Source organism: Grus americana, chromosome 1, assembly GCF_028858705.1.
Source record: "Grus americana isolate bGruAme1 chromosome 1, bGruAme1.mat, whole genome shotgun sequence".
Lineage (NCBI taxonomy): Eukaryota > Metazoa > Chordata > Aves > Gruiformes > Gruidae > Grus > Grus americana.
The window spans coordinates 137,874,438-137,898,393 of NC_072852.1; the positions used below are offsets into that span (position 1 = coordinate 137,874,438).

Here is a 23,956-nt window from a genome sequence, read left to right on the forward strand (position 1 = left end):
TATTCTCAAAGCACACTGCAGATAATAAGTACTAAGCATTATTATTATGGCTAGGGTTGATTTAAGATATAAAACTGCTAGAGTTGCACCAGTCCTTTAAGTACATTATGAATATTTTAGCAGTGCTCATGCCTGATGTAACCTAAATCAACAATCATTTCAAAACGTATTTCTTTTTACAGAATATAGATTGTAATTAATTATGTCTTTTGCTGAGGGAGGAGGAGAACTGGAACTGACCTCTTGGCAGATTTCCTAAGCTTTAGCTTTTCACTGAGATTCCTCTCTATTATATGCAACTCTTTTTCTCCTGCCATGGGGTAAACTGTAAATGTAAATGGTCGCAGCCTCACTGCCTTCAGTGGAACTGCACCCGTTTGCCCAAGGTAAGTGTCTCTCTTCTGTCACTCTGAGAACTCTTTCTTTGCTCAGGAGCGCACAGAGTGGACTCTTTTCTCTGTTTTCTGGTTTGTCCGTCTCCACAACTACTTACTGCTTCTCACATTCTTCTGGGCCTGAGCATCACTTGTATCCAAAATTCAAGGTTTGCAGAGACAAATGCACAAATGTTGGCTCGGCCTGTCGTTCCCTGAGGAATCACTTCACTGTTGGAGTTGAAAGAATCACCCATTAAGAACAAGGTTCATGTGCAAGCATTGGTGGTTTGGCCCTAGAAGTTGTTAACCTGTTTTCCATGTGGATATGAGTGCCATTTGTTCCTGTGTTCAATATTGAATAACATATGTTTTTCCTGCATTTCTGTTGTATTTGACTTTGCAGCACGAAAACACTCGAGAAATTACAGTTGTATAATTATAATAGCAAAACACTATACATCCAATTTCAATTTTTGTTCTCAATTTTACGTCTCAGTAGACTTCAGTGGAATGTCAGGATGTCAATAAATGGGTCTTTGGAGAATAAGGCTCTAAGACTCCAAAGAAATGTAAGTCATTTATCAAAAGGCTACTGTAAAGCAGTAATTTGAATTTGTAACATGAAAAATAATTTGAAAATAATTATATATATATAAAACCAGAACACAGTGATAGTAAGGAACCCTACAAAAACAAGCAGTGCTGTCAGATTTATGTAAGCAGGATACCAACTATTCATATTGCCAAGAGGTGAAAGAAGAATTTCTGTAATAACCTCAGGCTTATCAACTGGAAATGTCAGAAGGTGTGAAAAGACTGGGTATATTAATCAATCAAAGTATGACTTTGAGTTACGAAGTTGTCATGTGGCTACAAAAAAGGAAAATCTAATCATAGACCATATCAGGTAATGCATTACCACCATTACATTGCTGAACTCTCATCCAGAATACCTTATCCATTCTAATCAGCCTTATTTCAGAGAGATGAATCCTTACCAGAGCAGGTGTGGAAAAATTGGAATTAACATAACCAGCAAATGACAGTCTGCCTCAAGAGACAGGAACTGCGTATCACAGATAAGCGAGTGCTGGGAGCAAACAGGCTCTAAATAAATGCAGCGCGCAAATGTGCAAGTGCAGTCGATCAAACCACTGTTAGATAAGCTAAAAAGAAATGTTAATGTTGAAGTAAAAAAGGATTAACTGGCTATGAAAAAGTCAGAGTTTGTCCACCTGCCTGTTGAGTAATGTTCTGAGCATGGCTTTCAATAGGAGTTGAGGGAAAACTGTGGGGAAAGGGTTCGTGTTCTCTTGTGGCCCCTAGTTGCAAAGTTGAGAATTAATCGATCAAGATCCACTTCGCTCCTCTGTGGTATGTTCCCTACTGTGAAAGACCGCTTAAGACACTGGCTTACATAACTAGAAAAACGTGTTGAGGCAAATTACTTGGTGACCTTCTTATCATAAGAGTGAAAAACAGATATGGTGTGTTCCTTTTGAGTTTTTGCCATATTACAAAACCAGTAAGGCAGAGGTACGTGTTTGTTAACCTTTAGCTAGAGTGGTACCTACGTTAGTATTAGTCCCTATGTTAGACCCTTTATATTGCTTTGGAACTTAAAAAATGCAAAAGGTACAAGTTAAAGCAGGCCCACGTCTTAATCCCTGGTGTTTGTTGAGACCTAATAAATAAAATGCATTTTTGTTGACTTTTTATTATAAGAGATGCTGCTGAAGGAAATAATGATAGCCAACCTTTTGACATAATTGTTTCAAGAATGAACCTGCCTATGCTGTTGCTTAAAATCTTTGGTCCTTAATACCTTAGTGAAAACTTGGATGATATATAGGGTGTCAGAACAATAATCTCTCTGAGACTCTAATCCATCTCAACCAATCTGGACGTGCTGTACCAAACTGTAAGCTCCCAGTGTGAGTTCAGATCAGATGGGTCATGGGAAGGTGGTCAGCTATCACCCACCTGGTATGACTGGTATGCAGAATTTATCTTGGAGGTTAGTAATCCTCCCTTGCCAAATACTACCTTCAGCTCCACAGCTGAATCACAGTCTTGTGACCATGGGTGAGAGCTAACCAGCACCTTTAGGTTTATGGTACCTTGCTATCAAGAGCATCCAGCAACAAATCTCAATTGTTACATCTTCGAAATTATCTTTCCATTCTGTCACGTGGGCTGTGTGACCACGCAGGTGCAGATGTGCCCAGCAGCATGCAGTCGGATGAATTTTGGTTCCCCAGTACAACTTCGGCATTTCTGTGAACGAAGCAGCGCTCCTTAGGGCTGCAGGACCATGACAGTCCCTAGCCTTTGTGAAACGTACCCCACACCCTTCCTGGCTCCAAGTGCCGTGGCCATCTTACTCCATGCTCCTACAGCTTCTGCAGCAGTTTGTTCAGCATTCTTTCTCTTCACTTCCTTTTTTTTTTTCTTTTTTCCTCTTACAGATGGACAAAAGAGGAAGAAATCGTTAAGAAAGAAACTGGACTCATTAGGAAAGGAGAAGAACAGAGACAAAGGTAAAATAAAACGAGTATATATTTACTGATAAGGTCTTGGTTTTGCATATGAGATTTCTTTAGTCTTAAATGTGTACTTCTGGAGTAGGAGAATGGTACTGAGCTGATGTACTGCCTAGGTATTAATTTCCAATTTGAAAAATATGTCTTATCCTTTTCTATTTGTCATTTGTATAACCCAGATCTCTTCAGCTGAAAGCGTATTTCCTGGGAGAAAAGGAGGAGTTAAAGGACTACATTTTTTTTATTCATTGTTCTTTCTCCCCATTTTCACCATCCAGTGTAGAGTGTGGTCTGGATAACATGATCCAGTTGTTTACCTGCATTTGCACTCTCCTCATTCAGTTTTGCAAAGCACGTGAACACAGCCCTGCCCAAGCTAGTCCGTTGGTTTGCTTTTCTTTTTTTAACCTTAGGAAAACAGCCATTGTTTAAAATATATAAATGCTTCAGTGCTACTGATCAGTTGGGTTTTATTAAACTCCATGTGACATGGATTTACAGATACCATTGGACTCTTATTTGGACGCTAATCAGGTTTATGGGCTGGGTCCTAATCCATTGAACTTGACCTGTAATTTGCAGCCATTCGAACTAAGTCTAGACATTGAGACCTGAAAAATGTCTCTGAAATTACAGTTTTCTGCATGTAGGTGATTGTGCATTTAATTCTGTGTGCCCTCCTAGAAAACAAGTTCTGGAAAAGTGGTAGTAAAACTCAGTATTGACACCCCAGTTTCATAAAAACACAGACAAATTTATAACAAGAGAAGTGATTTGGTTATTCCGATGTTATTGCTTGTAAACTAGTTTGGTAGAAAGATAGAACTTTGAAATTCCATTGAAAAAATGCATATTCCCACTTCAAAGTTACTTTAAATATTTGTCAGGAAGAAAATACTTTCCTTTTTGTTTGTCTGGTGACTTCATATATATGATTATTGTTTTCTTGCTTTAAAAACGGCTATGGAAAATATTTGCATTAAGCCTTCTAAGACTGAAAGACCTCTGACACATTTGTTTGGATAAATCCAGTTGCCTCCCATGTTGGGTGGTGAGTAACAAATCTTTGTTATGAGAATTACTTGAAGTAGGATTGAGCCTACAAGCAGAATGAGTCTTTGAGGAAGAGGTTTAATGATTTTATAGCCACCTTTGGGGAAAAATCTATCTTGTACTGCTCCTGTCAATGCATTACATTTGGCTGCAGTGTAATTAATCAGTCAATATGTTGCTTAGTTGCCTTGTTTTTTCCCCATAGTTCTCGATGCAGTTCAAAGTGCAAAGCAACATAGTTCTGTGCAAAACCTTCCCTGCTTTTCAGTGCATTTGCCAGATACTGATCTCCATAGCGGTTTGTGGGGTGCTCTTCTGCATCGGAAATGGCTAGCCACTTATTGCTTCTTTTTTAAAAAGGAGCTCTGTCTCTCACGAATTTCTGATCCACTGAGAGCTTTTATCTTTCCACCCATATGGATAGCATGTCTAGTAGTCTCCTTTGAAAGTTTCTGTTTAGAAGCTTTTTTGAAAGTTTAAATACATTTTATCTTTTTATTCTCACATTTTTCATTGCAGTAGCAGATGTTAGCAATAATACATTTATTTGATAATTCACCAAAGACCTAATTTTGTTGTGTCACCCAAACCTGGTGCACTTCCACAACTCCTCCAATGTCTCTTTGGTGAGTTGCCTTGAGAAGTGATAGCTTCCTCTGGTGTTGCATACAAATGCTTATCCCAGAGTTGCTATTTATTCCCCTAAATTCTCTGTTGCCAAAGATCTTTCAAACAATATTTTTTCTTACATAGCTTTGTACTCTTTTGTGATCCTTATAGCCTCGTTTTATTTCAGCTGACCTCTGATAATTACACAACCATACTGGTTGAATACTTACAGATAATATTATTTTCTGCTATTACATTTCTATTCAGGGATATTTTTTTTTTGTGCTTCTGCCACGCATGACAGAATTTATACTCCATTCTGTTAGAAATTTTTGGGATTTATTTTCTGTTTTCATTCAGATGGATGTTCTGAGTGCACTTTGCTGTTTAGGACTCAGTAGTTGCCCTGACAGCATAAGTCAGCACTTTGTACTTACTCATCCTTGTATATATTTATCTGCTTCCTGTTTTTCAGTATTGCTCATATTTTCTGGTTAACTATACCCAAGCATTTTTAAAAATCACTATGCTGATTCTCTTAATTTTCATTCCCTCTCCCCACCCCACTCCCTCTTTTAACTTCAGGCATTTCAAACATGAACTCCTCTGCTTTTATCCTCTTTCAATCCATCTTCCACTGCCTTATTCTCATTTATAGAGATGTCTTACATGCTCTCTCCATGCATAAAATATTATAGGAGCACCCCCTGAGGGGAAAATAGTCCAGCACTACTTGGACAGCAGAATCTATATTTCTCTCCTTCCTTTGGGATGTCTGTATTGACAGGGGTGTTGGGATGGTCAGTAAGGGTACAGAGGGCCAAGAAATTGGAAGGAGTCAGGTTGCCAACCAGCTTGTGTCAGCAGAGTGAAAAGAAAGCCATGCTGGCTCTTACTTGTTGCCAGCAGCAAACGTGAGGCAAAAATAGCCCAGACAGCAGCATATGGCATTCTACTTGTTAGGGTTTCTCTCCGTGGTTGTTTCTGGTTGTACTCTTCTCTGCCCTGCTGAGTTATTAAAGATCATCTGCCCCACAGATACTTGCTGAACTCTTAATCACAGAATCACAGAGCGGTAGGGGTTGGAAGGGACCTCTAGAGATCATCTAGATCATCCTGCTAAAGCAGGATCACCTACAGCAGGTTGCACAGGATCACATCCAGGCGGGTTTTGATTATCTCCAGAGAAGGAGACTTCACAGCTTCTCTGGGCAGCCTGTTCCAATGTTCGGTCACCCTCACAGTGAAGAAGTTTTTCCTCATGTTCAGATGGAACTTCCTGTGTTCCAGTTTGTGCCTGTTGCCCCTTGTCCCATCACTGGGCACCACTGAGAAGAGTCTGGCCCCATCCTCTTGACATCCACCCTTTAGATATTGATAAGCGTTGATGAGATCCCCTCTCAGTCTTCTCTTCTCCAGGCTAAACAGACCCAGGTGTCTCAGCCTTTCCTTATATGAGAGATGCTCCAGTCCCCTCATCATCCTTGTAGCCCTCCGCTGGACTGTCTCCAGTAGTTCCCTGTCTGTCTTGAACTGGGGAGAACTGACATTCCAGATCTTGAACTGGACGTTCCAGATGTGGCCTCACCAGGGCAGAGTAGAAGAGGAGGAGAACCTCCCTCGACCTGCTGGCCACACTCTTCTTAATGCACCCCAGGACACCATTGGCCTTCTTGGCCACAAGGGCACATTGCTAATCTGTCATGGCAGAAGGAATGAGCAACCATGATGGTGCTGGATTGTGCCATGCAGGCCGTTGACCTGGCATAGTTGGTGAAAGGTGACTGTTTTCCTGTGGGAAGTGGCAACACCAGCATCTCCTGCCCCACTGCATCTGCTGGGACGTGCCTGTCTGTGCCAGCCTCAGGAGTTTGGAGTGACAGTGTCAGTGAGCTTTCAGGTGACAAGCTAGCTCTGGAAAGAAAAACGTAATGCAATGTGTCCTGGTGCTGCTGGACTCTGCAAGGATGAGCCCACCATGCTCATATTGCAGCCGTCACATTTATAAGCACAGTTGCAGTTTGAAGAGTATATAATTTTGAGTTTCCTATATCCCAGCCTGGGAGACCCCACATACCAGGAAAAGTAACAGCTGAGGGTGCCATGTTGTTAGGTCTCTCCTGGAATACATGCCACCTGAAACGTATCTTTTCTTGCATGCATAGCCTCCCAAAGGTTAATCCTGATAATCACGCAGCACTGTGTGATCCTGTGTGTGGGTTGCAGCCAAAGATCACTGAGATGTGCCTGGCACGGGAAGCCACAGAGCTGGAAAAAAGGCCACTGTGCTGATCTCCATGGATGCAGGAGGGAGACCCTGCTGCAGGGCACACAAGGCGTGAGCCTTGCGCACCTTGTAGTGCCTACGGTCAACATTTTGTCTTGGGGTGTGCCCAGTTCCTGAGAAGGAGCAGGGAGGACTTGTGTCCTTGGTCTTGCCTGACAGTCCCTCTCCTTTAGCACTGACGTGCACTGAACCACCCTAGGGTGTAGACTTCTGGAGTTGCTCTCTCGGGGGGGGGTACCACCTCTCTCTGATTTGTGCCCAAGACTGTTCTCCCCACTCCAACAGGTGTCTGTGCTTAAAAAGCATAACAAAAAGGATATGGTACTTACTTATTTCTTCTAGGACTTTTTGGAGATTGAATCGCTCATATTTTAGGACTCAGTCCAATCCGTGGAGTTTTACACCCCTAACATCATGTTTTATTTAGATGGATCAGTTGATCAGCCTGTCTTTCTGTTAAGTGAGAGTATCAGCGAACTACTATACTTTTGAAGGCCAGCAAGGACTGAAGTAGAATTGAATGCACTTTCAATGAGATTCATATCTTAATTTTGTCCTTTTTGACAGGTACATCTGTCATCATCTCATTAAAATGGCAAAAATTTTAAAACAAGTGTTTTTTCAGTTGTTTTTACATTTCTGAGTGACTCACCAGAGCAGGATATAGCAAAACTTGCCGGATGTAAACAGACAAAACAGGAGAGCAGCACCCCACCCAGATATTTAAGCAAGATTTTCAGCTTCCATCATTCAGTGTCTTTGCTTTTCTCTACCCTGTCTCCTCGTTATTAATGGCCATCGTGACTCTCAATCGTGCAGTCTACATATGTCTCCAAACATTTGCTTTAGCTGCTGACAAACAGTACTCAGGCTGGAGGAGCAGTAAAATGTCAGTGCTGCTTGGAATAAGAAATTCTCAGGATGCTCTGCGTGCTGGCGGCTGGGTCCTGTTCCCTTACAAATTCACTGCTAATTTTGACGGCAGCAGGAGCAGAGCCTTTCGTCCTTCTCCTGCTAGTGATAGGGGGGTCAGCATAAGCATGCCTACTTGGAAAGTACACACAAGCATTCCTGAGAGAGATGCCTCCCAGAAAGGATTTCTCCTAGAAGATTTTATCGGTAAACCAGCTCCATTTTGTCTTGGTTCCAGTAAACCCTAGAAGTGAACTGAGAGACCTGCTCAGAAATAATAATCACTTGTTACGTGATTTGTTGAGCAACTGAGGATCATCCCTTTTGCTGGTGTTTCTGTGTGGAATGTAAATACTTGACAGGTTCATCCATGGGGCCTTAGCAGACCTGGTCTGTATGCTGGAGTTTCTGAGAATAGGCCTTCCTGGTAGCTCTGTGGCATATGCAGATCCAGCAGTAGATGTTTGATTTTTCTTTACTTCAGAATTCTCAAAAATGTCTTCCATGTTTACTTCCCGGCCAACTTCAGTAAATTTAGAGGTATTTCTTAACGTTTGTGTTTGTTCTTCAGTAATTCAACCTATCGTGATGTCAGTACGCCTTGGCACAGCCTAAGGAGAGAGCTGAATAGTTGAAGTTTCTTTTTTATTATAGTTTATCAGAAACGTGAAGTTTAAAAACTTCAGAAATGTTTCTGGTGCTCTCTACGCATAAAAAAGGGGTTTTTTAAGTAACATTGTGTCATCATTTGTACTAAAGTTAACTAAAGGACTGAAGAACCTCTTAAATTAAAAAATAAAAAAACAAACCAAAACCAAAGACCTGCCCACAGAAAAAGCCCAAGTAGTTGGGAAGGCCTTATATCACTCCTGAAGGTCAGTGAGCTCCGACTAGCCGAAGAAGGCAGTTTCAGCCACAGAGCTGATACTGTGAGAACAAGGTCTTATCGCAAGTCTTCTGGAGTCAATGCAGGGTTTTAACGAACCTTCAGATGGAAGGAGTTTCGCCATTCCCATTAGGGATCAAGGTTTCCATTTTCCTTATTTTCTTGCCTCTGTCACTCTCTCTACAGAGATTCAAAGTAATTAATTTGTTAGCAAAACACAGTTACTAGTCTGACTAGCTGAGGAGGTTGACTTAAAGACCCCTCTCCATTTAAATATCCCTTTTAAAGTGTATTATTCTTGGAGCTGTCTCCAACTCTATTCCTGTCATTTAAATAGAGGTAGTACAAGCACCTCAGGAGATCCTGATCACAAGGTTTTAACAGCTCAAAACTAGCACTTAAGCTGTACTTAAGAAAAAACCCAAAGTGCTAAAGAGACTATCCAAAATTGCTGTATTGTATGCTGTTCACTTTACTAGGATTGAAGGCCTCATTAGGGTCTAGAGTATAGACCTCACTGGTTCTTAATAGACTGCTATGGTTTGTGGGATGGAAATTGCAATTTTCACCTGCTCAAACTTCAGAGAAGTCTTCAAAACTATACTTGGATGGGGTGGCATGAGGCCAAGTAAGTTAACCATATGGGTCAATGTCCTGGATATCATCAATTCATTAGCAAAGAAAAGAATTTATGGTCACTGAAACTCTTATTTGATCTGGCTGGGAGTTTTTCTGTGACATGCTGCTTTTTATTAGAAAATGTTGATTTTCCATCACAAAGATTTCTTAGGAACATACCAGTTTTGATCAGAATTTTCTTAAGAAATTTTCCTCAGCTGCAATATGGACTTTCTGGTAAAAGACATTGTGCACTTCTCCAAAATAGCAAATGGTCCTCTGTGCCAGTAAACACGAAAAACCAGAATGGATCAAAAGTGAAGTCTTTATATGCTGCTGTTCGGGCTAAGGATATGAATCTGCGTTTCCACACTAGTTGCCGAGTCTGCCAGGTTGTTTCACATTTTTACATGGTGCCTTCTGCAAAATTTCTTTTTAAGCTGCCCACTCTGATGATTGAGTAAGTGATCAAAGATTTGTTGGTTTTACAGAGAGTAACTAACTTAATAGCTTTGGCACTCACAGACCACAGTTTGAGCCCCTGCTCTAAGGGACGTTTCCTTATACAAATGAGACATCTCTGACAGTAGGGATCCCCAGCCTACAGCAGCCTACCCCAGCCTATAGGCTGTCGGTACTTTTACCTGGATTGTGAGACCACAGCCTCAAACCTACACATCTGAGTCAGTGCCCTTTCTCCCCCATCAATGGATCATTAATACTTTGCATGATGACAACTCTTCTTTAATGAATCTGAAATATCAAAAGGGCTGGCATTCACTCTAATGGACATGACATTACCTGTCCAACAAGGAAATTGTTGAGATTGAATAATTCTGAAGAGTGGTGGGCAAACCATGCTGACCACCCCCACACTGCACACACAAAGACACATTTTGGTGGGAACTTAAGGCTGTAGCCAATCTGCAGAGAGTGCAACCGATTCTCTTAATTTCAACAAACGAGCGAAAACTTACTGGTTTTGCCAACTCTTTAACGTAATTACCACTGCCAGCCAGCATCACTTCCATCTGTATTTAGTCTGAAAGTCAGCCAATTGGTTTTCATCCAGTTCCCCATCTCTGCCAGACATTGAGAAATCAGGGAAGTGGTTCATGGCCTCTTGAAAAGGAGGCCTACAGCAAAGCAGCCTAGAGCTCAGTGTCCTTTTACTGCTCCACAGACATGTTGAGCAAGAGCCATTAAAAGCCTGGCATCCCACACCTGAGAGTTTTCAAGGAGGAGCAACACCTACCTCAAAATATCAGCCTGTACATAACAAAGTCAGGGAGAGGGTCATTTTAATGAAATTCCTTTAATGAAGCAGTGCTGAGATCTCATCTCCTGCTGATCTTGTCCCAGTTGATCCTAGTGCTGTAGGATCGATGGCATCAGCATGCTATTGGGCATCACTGGGTACATACTGCTGTCCCATCCCAATTTGAGGCACAAGTGACTGTGAGCCAAAACCAGAGAAATAGTTCATGTTCAGGATTTCATTTGGCTCAGTGGCTTTTCTAAGGACATGTTGTGGAAGGACGGATAAATAGGGATGCTGGAGGTATAGGAAAGTACATGCTTAGACAGGCAGAAGGGGGGGCTTGTTGCATATGTCTGTTTCATTTGTGGTCTCAAATGTTCATTGGAAAGATAATGTAGAACAGCAAAAAAAAATTTAATACTACTACTCTCATCATTTTATAGGCACACTCTGCTGGGTACAGGAGGGACGGGTCTAACTCTGGACTCCTGGAACTGGCAATCCCCACGTTGCTTGATACACATGTGATGATGTTCGTTCTTGTCCTAAATTAAATGCAGATGTTTTTAGATGTCATTCTACTCACAGGTCACCTCCAGACTTGCTTGATATGTGAGGCTTTGCTTTCTGATCTAGTTCTGTCTGGCCACCAAAGTCAGTTCATGTCTTAACATTTCATACTTCTAAAGAGCACTAATGTTTCTCACCAGATCAGAACAATGGGCCCTTGTCTCTTTAGTATGATAGGCTAGTAGTGTCCCCATTCAAGATTCATAAAATACACTCTTCAATGCTTTACTTTAATCTTAATGATAAGGCAAGCCTAGATAAAATTTGAAAGTGTCATCAAAGATACAAACAGACTTTAAGTCCCAGGAGGAACTTTGGCCTTTAATCATTTAGATGATTGTAGCAAAAGAAAGGATGAATATATAAGGAGGTTTTGTTTGCTTGTTGTTGTTGTTCCTTTTTCATACTTTAAAAAAAATGTTGCTATTAATCTCTGGTGCTTTATTTATTCCTGATACAGGCAGGTCTGAAGCTGTAACCTAGTAGAAGCTGCACCTATTTTCACCAGTATGAATAGAGTCAATAGCTACTTTTTCTTTCTGTTGGAGCACAAAATGGTTCTGATTGGCAGTCTGGCCTAGTGGTTTTGGTTCTCAGATAGGTCTAGATTTGAAACTTATGACAAGAATTTCAATGTTAGTTGTCGTTGCCTGGTTTCACTGTAGAGCATTTTTCTGCTTTGTAAAACATTTGAGCATTTTACTTTGAGACCTGAAGTATATGCTGGTTTTGTACATTACAGGTATATTGATGTGGGATGGGATTATATTCTTTTTGTTAATTAAGAGAAACCTGTATTCTCCTGCATTTCTTTATGTCCATATATATTTTTGTACTGTTAAAAAGGACCTTTATACCAATATACCACTATTAAACTGATTTAATCTTACTGGTATGTTGAAGTGGTATAGTTCTTGTATATAATTAAAACCGTATCCTTGAAGGCTTAGTCTGAATAGCGGATGCACTTACAGGCTCCCTGTAGGGGTAGGTTCATACCCTCCTGACCTCTAACGAGACCCATGCAGGTGCCTGTACCCCTTGACTCTGGTGCCATACAGCATCTGTGAGAAAGAAACCTGGCAAAGGGGTCTGAAACATGAGGGAGCTGTGGCACCAGTCCAGCCAGGCTCCCCAGTCCCTGGATTAGGTTACCGGAGCCTTTGATGTCCCTCTGCACCATCTAGATGTAGCCAAAGGTGTCCGACTTCCAGTTGCTTTCAGTGGAAGTTAAGATCTTAATTAGATCTGTTCCCAGTTGAGTTTCCAAGATTCTGTGTGGTATTTCTTGCACGATCCAAGTGGAAAAAGATACCATGGACAACAGCTACCTGGCACATCTCCACTATTATTTTATTGTTTGAATGTTGTTATTATTATTATTATGATGCAGTCCAGTACCTCATTGGTATTATTATATATTTAAAAGGACTTCAGATTGTTTTTCTTTTTAACAGCTTAATACTTAATTCTTTTTGTACTAAACAAATATCAGATGTTCAGTAAATTCTAAGTTTGTTGTTGTTGCAGAATTTATTCCCCAGGCTTTTGGAATGCCCTTGTCCCAAGTGATTGCTAATGACCGGGCCTACAAGCTCAAGCAAGACTCTCAGAGAGAAGAGCAAAAAGATGTTTCAGATTTTGTGGCCTTTCTCTTGCCATTCGGAACTAAAAGGCAGAACAAGGAACTTTCAAGCAGTAACTCATCTCTTAGCTCAACCTCAGAAACACCAAACGAATCCACTTCTCCTAACACACCCGAGCCAGCACCACGAGCAAGGAGGCGTGTAAGTAGACCCATCACAACGTGGAGCATGCCAGTAGGTCTGGAGGGTCTAGCCGGAGCAGGAAAAAGCCCTGTTGTGTCTGTGGATTGCACAATATTTTTTCTGTCATGTGTGAATGGTGATTTTTTTTTTTCAGGTCAATACCAGAAAATTGTAAGTGTAGTAGAAATCATCTTTCTGTGTTGCTGGTGGTGAAAGATCGTAGGGACTGCGCAACTCTGTTACAGATCCCAAAGTGGCAGAGAGATTATTTAGAAGTCTTCCTGTTCACTCCCTTTATCTACCTCCTTCTGTCTAGGTCTTCTAGATTAACAAATTCCATCCATCTTCAACTTTGTTTTTTCAACTGGGGAAGACTAAAACGATGTGATCGATATTTATAGTATGCTTATGTTAATCTAGCTCCACAAACTTGGAAATCAATCTAACTATGAATCCCTATCCTAAATATAAATAAAAATCCCCATGGTCTAATTCTGGTCATGTCCTCGGTGGTAAAAAAGAAGTTGTCAGAGTAAATTTGTACCAGGCTCTTTGAAGGACATTTCTGCATACAGGCTATGAAGATACCTTCGGCAGCAGAACACAGCGTGGTGGTTTAGGTTGAGTGTTAATCCTGCATGTAAGATAGGTACCTGGTAGACCAGTTATTTGCAGGGTTCTGTTCCTTGTAAGTAAATTATACGCTCTAAGCTTTCCAGTTTTCCAGTACTGCAGTTAGTAGCTATATTAGATTTTTTTTTGTTACCTTGGGATAGAGGTTCTAAAACTACTGCTTTTTAATTTCATTTGCAATGGAGGGAGAAAAAATGCATAATAAAATGCTTTCAATAAAAACCTTTGTTAAATAATCTGAGAAAGAATTTGGGGTGCAAGAACAGACCCTGGAAAATAAAATATTTTCTTGGGATCCTCACCTTCTTTCATTACTAGGACGAAATCTGCTTCAGGGAAATGCTATGTAGGGCTCTTCAAGCCACAGTGTTAAGAGGGGTAGAACTGGAGTAAATTGCAAGCCGAGAGGACTGAAGAGCCCCATGACCTGCTTTCTTTCCCTCTAGCTGTCAACTGAAACTTGAAGTGTCTACATTCTGTCTGTAAATAGCTGAGGGCATGATATTTGAAGATGTTTGCATTCTGTTGGCCTGTCCAGACCATATGAACAGGCAGTTGTGTTCACACAAAAGTGCAAAGTACACTTGAATACGTGTGAAGGGAAACCTGCCAACTTCTTTCAAAGAGTAGCAGTTTGCCATATACACCCATTGGCTTCAGAACCGGTTTTCATATGAGGGAAAGATACTTCATGTGGCCAGATATGGGTCATGTGCTGTTCTTTTCACCAAGTGTGATAAGATCTCTGACATGCATTTGGCCACCCAGCATGCAGAAGGAACCTGGCTCCTTTGTTACATCCAAGGGATAGAGTTCCATCAGGGCCAAGTTCCTAGAAGCGTGGGGGGGGTGTTTTGCTTGTTTGGTTTGGGTTTTTTTGTTAATACCAGGATTGCAGCTTTCAGGGTGTTGAGCCTTTAGTCCATAGTCATGAGAATGCAGTAGCACATGGTTCACCTACAGAGAAGCAAGAGTAGATGACGGTGGGCAGTGTGATGTGGAAGGAGCTGACATTTTCTCTCAGGACTGAACCTCAGTTATTCTGTAATGTACTTCATGAATTGTCAATTATTTCACATTAGTATCAACTCATGTCCCATATCTTGTCTGTCTTTGGCTTTTATACTTCTGCTTATCACTGTACTTACTCTACTGCCCTGAGATTTTTTTTAGGAGATGGTAAGGAAGCCTGCATTTATGTTTTATCTCTTGAGCAGTGTTGCACTGTTTATTTTCAACTATATCAAGGCAAATGCTTAAAAATAAAATAAAAATTGATTCATTAGTACATGCAGTTGATACAACCAGTTTCTCACACAAATGCTGCACAGACACCTGGAGTGCAGCCCTCTTAAAACTTCAATCGAAGGGATTGTTTATCACTGTACCATTTCACTTCTTTGTAACTGTGTCATTCACTTTTGTGTATTCCAGTGAGTCTTTAACACTCAGCTGAGGCTTTCAGTAAGGGATATAAGATAATGCTGGCTGCAGAGCTCATGGTATGAGTGCTGTGGTTCTCTCTCCTCCAAGAGCTAGGCAGAAATCCCTGTTGCTGCATTTCCTGTGTAGGATTTTTGCCCAGCAGTTGGAAGTTGAGACCCTGGTCATCCATCAAGGCACTTTCTATGTGCTTATTATAGAGAATATTCTGACTCTCTGTTAATATATTATTTATACATGTTAAGCAGCCACAATTCATTCATGTATCAGTAGCTCAGCCATGCTGCTTTACTACTCCAACAGCATAATATAGTGAAAATGGTTCTGCCAATGGATAGTACTTGATCCCATGCGTACGTTGTAATATTGCTCACCTTTCCAAAAGAGAGAAGCCTTCCATAGCCCTTAAAAAATAAAGAAAAGCTTCTTCTTACCTTCGTTCCACACCTGTCCCTCTGGCCGTCATTTTCTTTTTGCCTTTTCCATCTCCTCTTTAATCTCCACTTGCCTTCATGTTTCTGTGTGCTTAGCTTAAGACTTGGCCATTTTATTTAGATTTGGAGCAGGGTCTGCTATCTATTATGTGCAAATATAATGCTTAGTAGGTGGAACTTGATTTTTCTTTGATTGCTGGGCATTGCAGCATAGCTTTGTGTCTGTGTTAATAGTTTTGGAGTACCAGGCAGCAATGTGCATGACCTCCTGCATCGTTCCTCGGCAATCATATAGGTCTGTCTGAGCCAGAACTACTATGTCTGGCTGAGTTTGAGCTGGAGCCATGGAATACGTTGCTAGAAGTTCCTGTGCACTTTGAAATTTAAAATCAGAGCTGGCCTGGGCGTGGTATTGCCCAGCAGTGCTGTACTTCAGACACTGAACTCAAGGTCACTCTTCCTAAAGCCAGCTCAGTGTACCAGTTAATCCACAACTTTGATAAAATGCCCAAGGATAATAGTGAACTGACTGTATTTACATCTATTTTAGGGATCTGAATCCGACTTAGGTGACTCTGTGATAATAATGATTCATGAGGTGAGGATGCTTTGCAGACAGGGAAGGACCAGTAAAGGCAGGGTATAAAGGAGGGCACCTGTCGTACAGGAGCTGCCGGGGAGCTGAAGCGGTGAGGAAAGTGTTAGGATTTTCAGTGTCAAGAGATTAATTTTGATGTCTGAAACCCCGAACTCTTAAAATAGAAAAAGTGTTCCGTTTGGAAATTTACACGCATGGATCATAGCCAGGGAATCTTGTTTGGGTTTTTTGTTTCCTTTTGACAGGAAATGGTGAGGAGAATCAAGCAAATGTGCTTCTGAGAAGCATCAGAAATCAAGGTCAAAGTTGCATTTTAGAGGATCTAGTGATTATTTAGAGATGTGGGTCAAAGAAAAAAAATCTAAAAACTTCACTGGGTTTTATTCTTAAGTCTTCCATGAGTTATAAGAAACGTAGCTATACCTGATAAGTTAGATGCTTCCCCCCCCGATGTTATGAACTAAAATTCAGTTAAAATCTCAGTGGACTTTGTATGACTTTATTACAGCCCATGAGCCAGAAACCTTGATAAAGTTCAGTTGTCTAGGCTGATGGAAGAAAATACTTCTAGAGCTTGAAATTCCCTAGCAGTTGTACACTTCTCATTTAATAGATGTGGAGATCTCACCAGAAGTCTGTGAAATGCCTAACAGCAGAACAGCTTGCTTTTAAGAAATTAGAGATTGTCAGCAAAGTTTCGAATGGAAATTTACGTTTTCTTCATTATTTCTTAGAATGACATGCTGGATCCCTGTACAGTTCATTTTAGGTTATGGTAAAATGTATCCTTTGTTTCAGAGGGAAAGAGAATAATTTACAATAGATATTTTTAATGAGAATTAAAACCTAAGTTTGAAATTTTTTATTATTATTATTATTTATAAGCCTAGATGTCCCCTAAAATATTTTTGCCTGTTGTGTTTAATAACAATTGAGGGAAATTATCATTTTGAAGTGACAGTAATCTTGTGGCTTGAAAAAAATAATCTTAATTTTCAAGTGTGAACATTGAAACATGCCATAAACCTCCTGCTGCTTGTGCTGCTTTGTGCTTTACAGACGGCTTGAACTTCTGTGCCTTCCTATAATCCAATAGTTTTCAAAGCTTTCATGGGTATTTTAATGATTTAAAAAATCTTAAGATGCATGAAGTAGAATTATCTAAAAAATATTATCCCTCTACTGCTCTGGTGTGTCTTTGTTCTGTGATAACACAGGATTATTTCAATCTCTGCAGTTATATGTATTTGTGGTGTTAGTTAACTGCATGTGGTGTATGGTTGTAAATCCATTTGAATAATTTTCACTGGTACAATGGCCCAAGGTGCAGAAGAAATAGAGAATCAGGTTTAAAAATGTGTATATATCTCCATGCACTTAAATATTGTACTGCTGAGGTGCACACGCAGACCATGATTCATCCTTGTCCTAGAGTATGTGCAGGCTTTCAACAATAAAAAGGCGTGCCGAGTGAATGGAAAGCATTTAGTTTTTTCAATATCTAATTTATATTTCTTGTAGTGTGTTAATAATAGCATTGGTACCATTGTGATTTTCCCATCCTTTACACTGGTTTTATAACTTCATTAATTTACAAAAACTGTGTGGCAAATTGTGTTTTTCTATTAGTTTGTTTAAAATGCAGGTGGGCAAAAGTCTTCATGAGGTAAGGTCCTGTGGTGTTCAGATTTCTCCAGCCATACTGATTGTTCTTGCGTGTGTGTTTTACAGGGCGCGATGTCTGTGGACTCTATTACAGACCTTGATGACAATCAGTCACGATTGTTAGAGGCTCTCCAGCTCTCTTTGCCAGCAGAAGCCCAGAGCAAGAAAGAAAAGGCAAGAGATAAGAAACTAAGCCTGAACCCGATTTACAGGCAGGTTCCCCGGCTTGTAGATAGTTGCTGCCAGCACTTGGAAAAGCATGGTAAGAATATTTCGTTTTCCCAGGAGTGGCAGATATATTTTTACTATAATATAAATAAATGCTTATTTTGAGAAGCAAGTGTATACTTCCAATTGCAAGGACATCTTTGAAAGTCAGACGCTTTCCCTCGTATTTTGCCTCTTGCTAAAGGTACTGTCTCACAAGTAATTACTTAGATGACATCTTTCCAAACTGAGGATCTATGCTACAAGCTTGCAAACTGGCCCATACAGCATGGGGAAGGAGACATTTCGTGGAGGTCGTTCATGTCGTACTGGAGTGCTCAGCTCTGCAGGAACGGCTCTCCGCACCCCACGGGTTTGCCCGTACCGTGAGAATGAAAGTCTGAAATGTGCCAGTCAGCCTGGCGTCGTGCTTTGGAAACAGTGGATCTTAAGGTGTAAGAGCTAAATTAACTGTTTATACTACAGTGCAGGACTTAACTAGAAACAGCATTTGAAGATAGAGGCTCAGAGAAAGAAATAAAATCCCGTTCTAAATTATATTAAACTCCAAGAAGCTTTTTCCTGTTCGCTACAAGGCTTGCGGGCTGCCTACTCAGTTTGTCCCTGGCTTGAGTCCTGACCAGCCTCAGGCTCAGGCCTGCTCTCTCCGAAGGGAATTACAAACTCCTGCCAATATTCTTCTCGTGTCTTCATGATCGTCCAGGCACAAACCTCCCACCAGCTTTACGTAATGCAGAAACAATAGTTAATCAAGGTATCTGTTCAGCATCTCTCCCAATGTATCTTTGTCTTGTAAAGATTTTTAATGAGAACTGAAATAATTTGACCACAGCAAGATAGAGTTAGCACATGGCCAGATAATAAACAAGCCATGAAGTAATGGTGAGTGCAACATCAAATGATGCATTTGGTGCCTAATTTGACCAGAAAGAAATAATTTCCTGACTGAATGAAAGGCTTTTGCAGATGAGGGACTGCAATTTAAACAACGCTAAGCTTTTACAATACATAATTGAAAACCAACTTGCTTACAAATATGTAAAGGAAAACTGAGAGAGAGAATCATTGTTAGCCTTTTACAGAGATTAGATACCATGACTGACAAGTAAGTCTGGGGATGATTAAGTTTGAGATGAATGACTTTTGTCCCCTTAAGCAAAGGTAGCTCGGTTTGGAGAACATAAAAGTGTCTGAGTCAGCCAAAAAAAGCCACCCAGCTGACTATCCTTTGGATGCTGTGATTTTATGTCACGTGAACATCTGTGATAAATTTTTTTAATCCACTTAACCCACTGTCTTAACAAAGATTCTTTTCTAAACAACATTCTTTATTAAAATATTTGCTTTACATTAAAGTTTCCTTTTAAAGAAAATTTATTATGTTTTTTGTACATTTTCTAAGAATGCACTGAACTACCCCACAACACGGTAATCTGAGATAATTTGGGGTAAATATTGATGTTCTTCAATATTCAATTTAATCCACCATTGACAAAACAGTCATTGGGATTGGTTGACTTTGAGAAATTTAAAGATTGCAGAAAACAGACACTATTGTTTGCTCGTTGGCTTTAGGGATAATAGAGGACTTTCTGTTCTAGCAACAATCCTGTAACAACATCATTCCAGGCTATATGATGGACCCAGTTTCTGATTCTGAAAATATTTGCCTGTATGCATAAGTCCTTTAGGCCAAATTTTCAGCAGCAAATCACCCAGGGATTTCCAACAAATGCTTTAAATGGTCATTTTGAGCATTATGTAACAAAAAAAGGTTATGTTTTGGCCATAAAAACCCCTGGCCTTGTTCACCTTCCCCGTTTTCCCTGGGATCATGTCCCAGAGTTGTAAAGGCTTAACGTCCTGTAGGCCCATAGTGTAAAACAAGTACTGTATGTTTGTGCAGAAACTGGTAACCAGCCTCCAGTTTTTGCCCAATATGAGTATCTTCATTTCAGATGATTCCCCACCAATGTTCCTGGGTATACTAAATGTTACTCCATCAATTTGATTTTCTATTAACCAAAGGCAGAAGAATATTTGAAGAGAGGTGTCCTGTTGACACTAAAAACTGAAAGGCAAAATCTTATCTGAATTTCTCTGATGAAAATCTGCAACTCCAAACACCACAGCAAAGCTAGACATCTTTAGCAAGTGTAGCCTTATGGCTGTCCAAAGGTATCTGTTTTGCAAGGTTATTTTACATCTACTGTATGTAAGTAGAGAAAAAGAATGTTGCACATTAGCCTCTGTTAGACCATAAACTTTTCAAAGCTTATAGATAATTTCATCCTTTTTGCAAAAATGTCGATAAAATGATATTATGTACCCAACTGCTTAAGTCTCTAAAATTTCCGCTCCCATTGTCATTGCCATAAAGACCATGTCATCTCCAACGTGACATTTACTCTCAAATTTTTCAGTTTTTGTTACTCAGCAAAGTATGTCCATTCAACAACCACATTATTGTTTGATATTCTGGTAGTATCCACAAGGCTAGAACAAGGTTTGAACTGATTTCATACCGAACAGCAGGCAACACGCATTCCCAAATCACTTTAAGTCTAAATGACAGAACTTTCTGCACTTTGCCTGAAGTACAACAGTACTTCTTTATAGCTTTCCCTCTGTATAATAGCTGTTCCTACCCGATAGGACACAACTCCCAGGCAGAGTTCTTCCCTCTTGTAATCTGCCCAAGTGCCGTATTTATGCCCCTTTGAAGGAAACTCTCAGCTTTGTCTTGACAGGCACTGTAGAGCCAGTGGGTAACCCCAAACACCAACTGCTTCTTGCATCCAGAGACACAGCTCAGAGCCCAAATATTTAGTTATTTTATTGCCTGTTTCCTTTGGTGTCAGTCCTGGAAGTGCCACCTCTAAATGCTGAGCAGTGCCTCACTCTCTGCATACCTCTGTCCCTCACAAAGTAGTAGTGGCACTACCAAAATGGCATCACAAGAAATGTCACAAAGATGCCATTTTGTGGGTTAGGTGATGTGAGGTCCTTAAGAACTACACTGGATGGCTTCTTAATCCAAGACAGCTAGCTGAGGTTTGCCTCAGCGTGGTAAGTACAAGTTTATAAAGAAGTACTTTGGGTTTTTTTTTTTTACTCTTTTAAGTACACAGATAGCCCAGATTGCTTTGGTTCAATGCAATTTTCAGCAGAAATTAAACAATAAAACAGTTGTCTGATGTGCTACACTTGCAGGTCTCCAGACAGTAGGAATATTCAGAGTTGGAAGCTCAAAAAAGAGAGTAAGACAGGTGAGTGGATATGGATATGTTTTTCCTTCATGATATAAACAAACCTGATTCCTTTCTGTTAAGTGATTTCCTCCCCATCCGTCACCTGGTGAAATTCAGGCTTTCTGGGTCAGTGACTTTACTGGTTTTTTGATGGCTCATACTAGGGCCATTTCCAGTCGTCTTTTACATTTGGTGAAATCCTTGTTAGGTTCTCAGCAGGTTAACAGTTTCTGTATGTTTTGCTCTGCAGAAGTAGCACAGGGTTGGAGATCCAAATAGACTACAGTGATGAAATTTTCCAAAGGTTACACTGTAGGGAAAAAAAAATCCTGGCAGCTAGGTGCGTCTCAGAAACAGCTGAAGCTTGCAAAGTAAACCCAAACTGTAAATCTTTTTTGGAAAACTTACAGCAAGAGAAAATATGAAAGTACAGAACAATCTCTTTGACCCTCAAATAGCTGCTCCGAAACATCACTTTTACCCCTGTTAAACTTGAAGGTCAGGGTAGACCCATCCAAGTCCTAGCCTCAGCCAAATGTTGAAAAACCAAAGATAGTGTACAGTTAGGTTACAGAGGCAGTCTCAGAAGTGGGTGTTTCCTCAGCCCTAGATATTGCATTGTTATTCCCAGAAGTTGGGAATACATGTTGAATTAGAGCAGTAGAGAATAGTGCTTTAATGGTTGCTTGATGCTTAGGGAGGGGATAAAAAGTTAAAGGACAATAGGCCTGCCAGGAAGTATAAGACCAAAAAGATCAAATATAAAAAAGCAATAGAAAGCTTGACTGCATCTGATCCCACAAATAATAGTTCTTCATTGCAAAAACTACACAGTATAATGTTTGGTGCTCTGGAAAGTTACCTTGAATAGCTAAACTTGATCCTGGCTGGTAGGACAGTATAGCCTACTGATTTATAGCTTATTCTCTAGCAGTTTCTGTTGCTGAGTGGCTGGTGTAACAGAAAGCTAAAAACATTCTTGGTCTGCCGAGGCAGTTGTTAGATCAACACTGAAGTAGAGAAAGTATTGAAAAGTTGCCTGTCATTTGCATTACAAGCTTCAATGTCAAAACATATATTATCATTCAGGGGTGAGTACAATTGCATCATACCTCTGGGGAAAAAGCAGAGGGCTTGTATCATTTACTTGTAAACTAAGCCTTACTTCGAACATCAATGACTTTCACCAGTTTTTCTTTTACTGTGTTTTCAAAAGCTGAGGAAATCAAGAGATTCGGGTATTTATGTATTCTGTTACATGGACTAATTTATTGAATTAGGTGAACTAATATATTTCATTAAACAACATGGAAGCATCAGCTTGGCCCTTGCAGTTACAATAATAAATGCTGTCAACATGAACACACGGGAAAGTCTGGATTCAATTAAAATTCCACTCATTTTCTGAACCATAGAAAGCCAAACCCAGTACTCGGATTTTGGTGTGCTTTTGCAGCTGTTCATTAGTTTTTCTTGTGTAGAAAGTAGACATAGTTTTGTTTTCCTTCCTCCCCCAGTTAGAAAATGTCCTATTTCAACGGTAGTTTGTTGCAGTATGCACATAAGTAAGTGAATGCATGTGCCAGCAGGATTTTTGGGTGGTGAGCAGGAAGAGAAAATATAGAACAATCGTGTCTATTACAAAGCCCCTCCATCTCATTCAGTGGGGTGTAGGACAAAGATTGCTGAGCTAGCGTTGACTCAAGGTGGTAGGTCTGGTACATCGGGATGCCAGGTACCAGCTTGTGCCCAGAAACTATACAGATGCTTGAGGAAGAGCATCGTTGCCAAACTTAGAGTGGGCAGCCCTTTGTGCTGGGTGGTAGCAACTGCCAGACCCTGAGGTTGAAGAGCGACTTGGCTGGTGCTTTGCTCTCCCATCCCCTCTCCCAGCAGGGATGTCCTCAGCTCTCATGTCTTAAGTTCCGGTGGATGCTGTAGTTCACCAGGTGTATTTTCCAAGAGTCTGAAAGGATTCCCTGTGAATGAAGTCTGAATGAGAGACTGAAAGTTTAAACTTAGAAATACATAATTTTTAACAGTTGTGATACCTGGGCCTGAAATGTGGCCATGTTTTAGCAATGATTATATGGTGCTAATTAGGACATCTCTGTAGGCGTCACAGGATATCAGATCAGAAGTGCCATATTCAAGACTGTAACAGCAATTTATGATTTAGACAGCTATTTGGGAAATCCGAATTCCTGATGCAGTGCTAATCTGTTTCCTTAGTTGATTTTGGGCAGTAAGTACAGAAGCAGTCTTCTGGATAGAGGTAATTCATGGTGTTCCACAGGGATGTTCCCCATTTGCCACCAGCCTGAGAAGTAGAATTGAGCTGGGACTGGAATCCCCCCCAACCTGGCACTGGAAAATCTTTGACCACAAATCAGCAGGGAGAAGCATAATACTGGATAAAGAACAAATTCTGGTCTTCATAGCACAATTATTTGCTATTAATAATGACTGATATTAATAATATTAAATGTAATCTTAATAAATTAGAAAGGAGGCTGTAGTTTTTATAGAACATCTTTCACACCTGTTATGAAAGCACAATTTCAGCTGAAAATATGGGATCTTCTACATTCTTCCACACTATACACACTCATGATAGATTTTCCTGTGACCAAGATTTGCCACAGATTATCACAGACACATAGTTTGTTTGTGACTTACCTTCTTTCTTCTTTTTGATATGTCTGTAATAATCCTGGTCAAGAAAGCTGATACCTCAATTTTCCTCTCATTTAATAAGATTTAGATATAATTACTCTCTGAGAAGATCATGATACCTCATAATATTAGCAAAGATAGGA

The 23,956-nt window shown here is 40.3% G+C and overlaps 1 protein-coding gene across 6 annotated transcripts in view; it reads left to right on the forward strand.

Moving 5' to 3' along the window:
• Positions 1-23,956, forward strand: part of ARHGAP6 (Rho GTPase activating protein 6) — a 340,043-nt gene that overhangs the window by 294,655 nt on the left and 21,432 nt on the right. For all 6 annotated transcript variants that reach the window (XM_054805736.1, XM_054805772.1, XM_054805746.1 and 3 more), the window contains exons 3-6: positions 2,846-2,917; positions 12,647-12,903; positions 17,725-17,920; positions 21,100-21,155. In XM_054805736.1, coding sequence (XP_054661711.1) covers positions 2,846-2,917; positions 12,647-12,903; positions 17,725-17,920; positions 21,100-21,155 — 581 coding nt within the window. The remainder of the gene's footprint in view (positions 1-2,845; positions 2,918-12,646; positions 12,904-17,724; positions 17,921-21,099; positions 21,156-23,956) is intronic.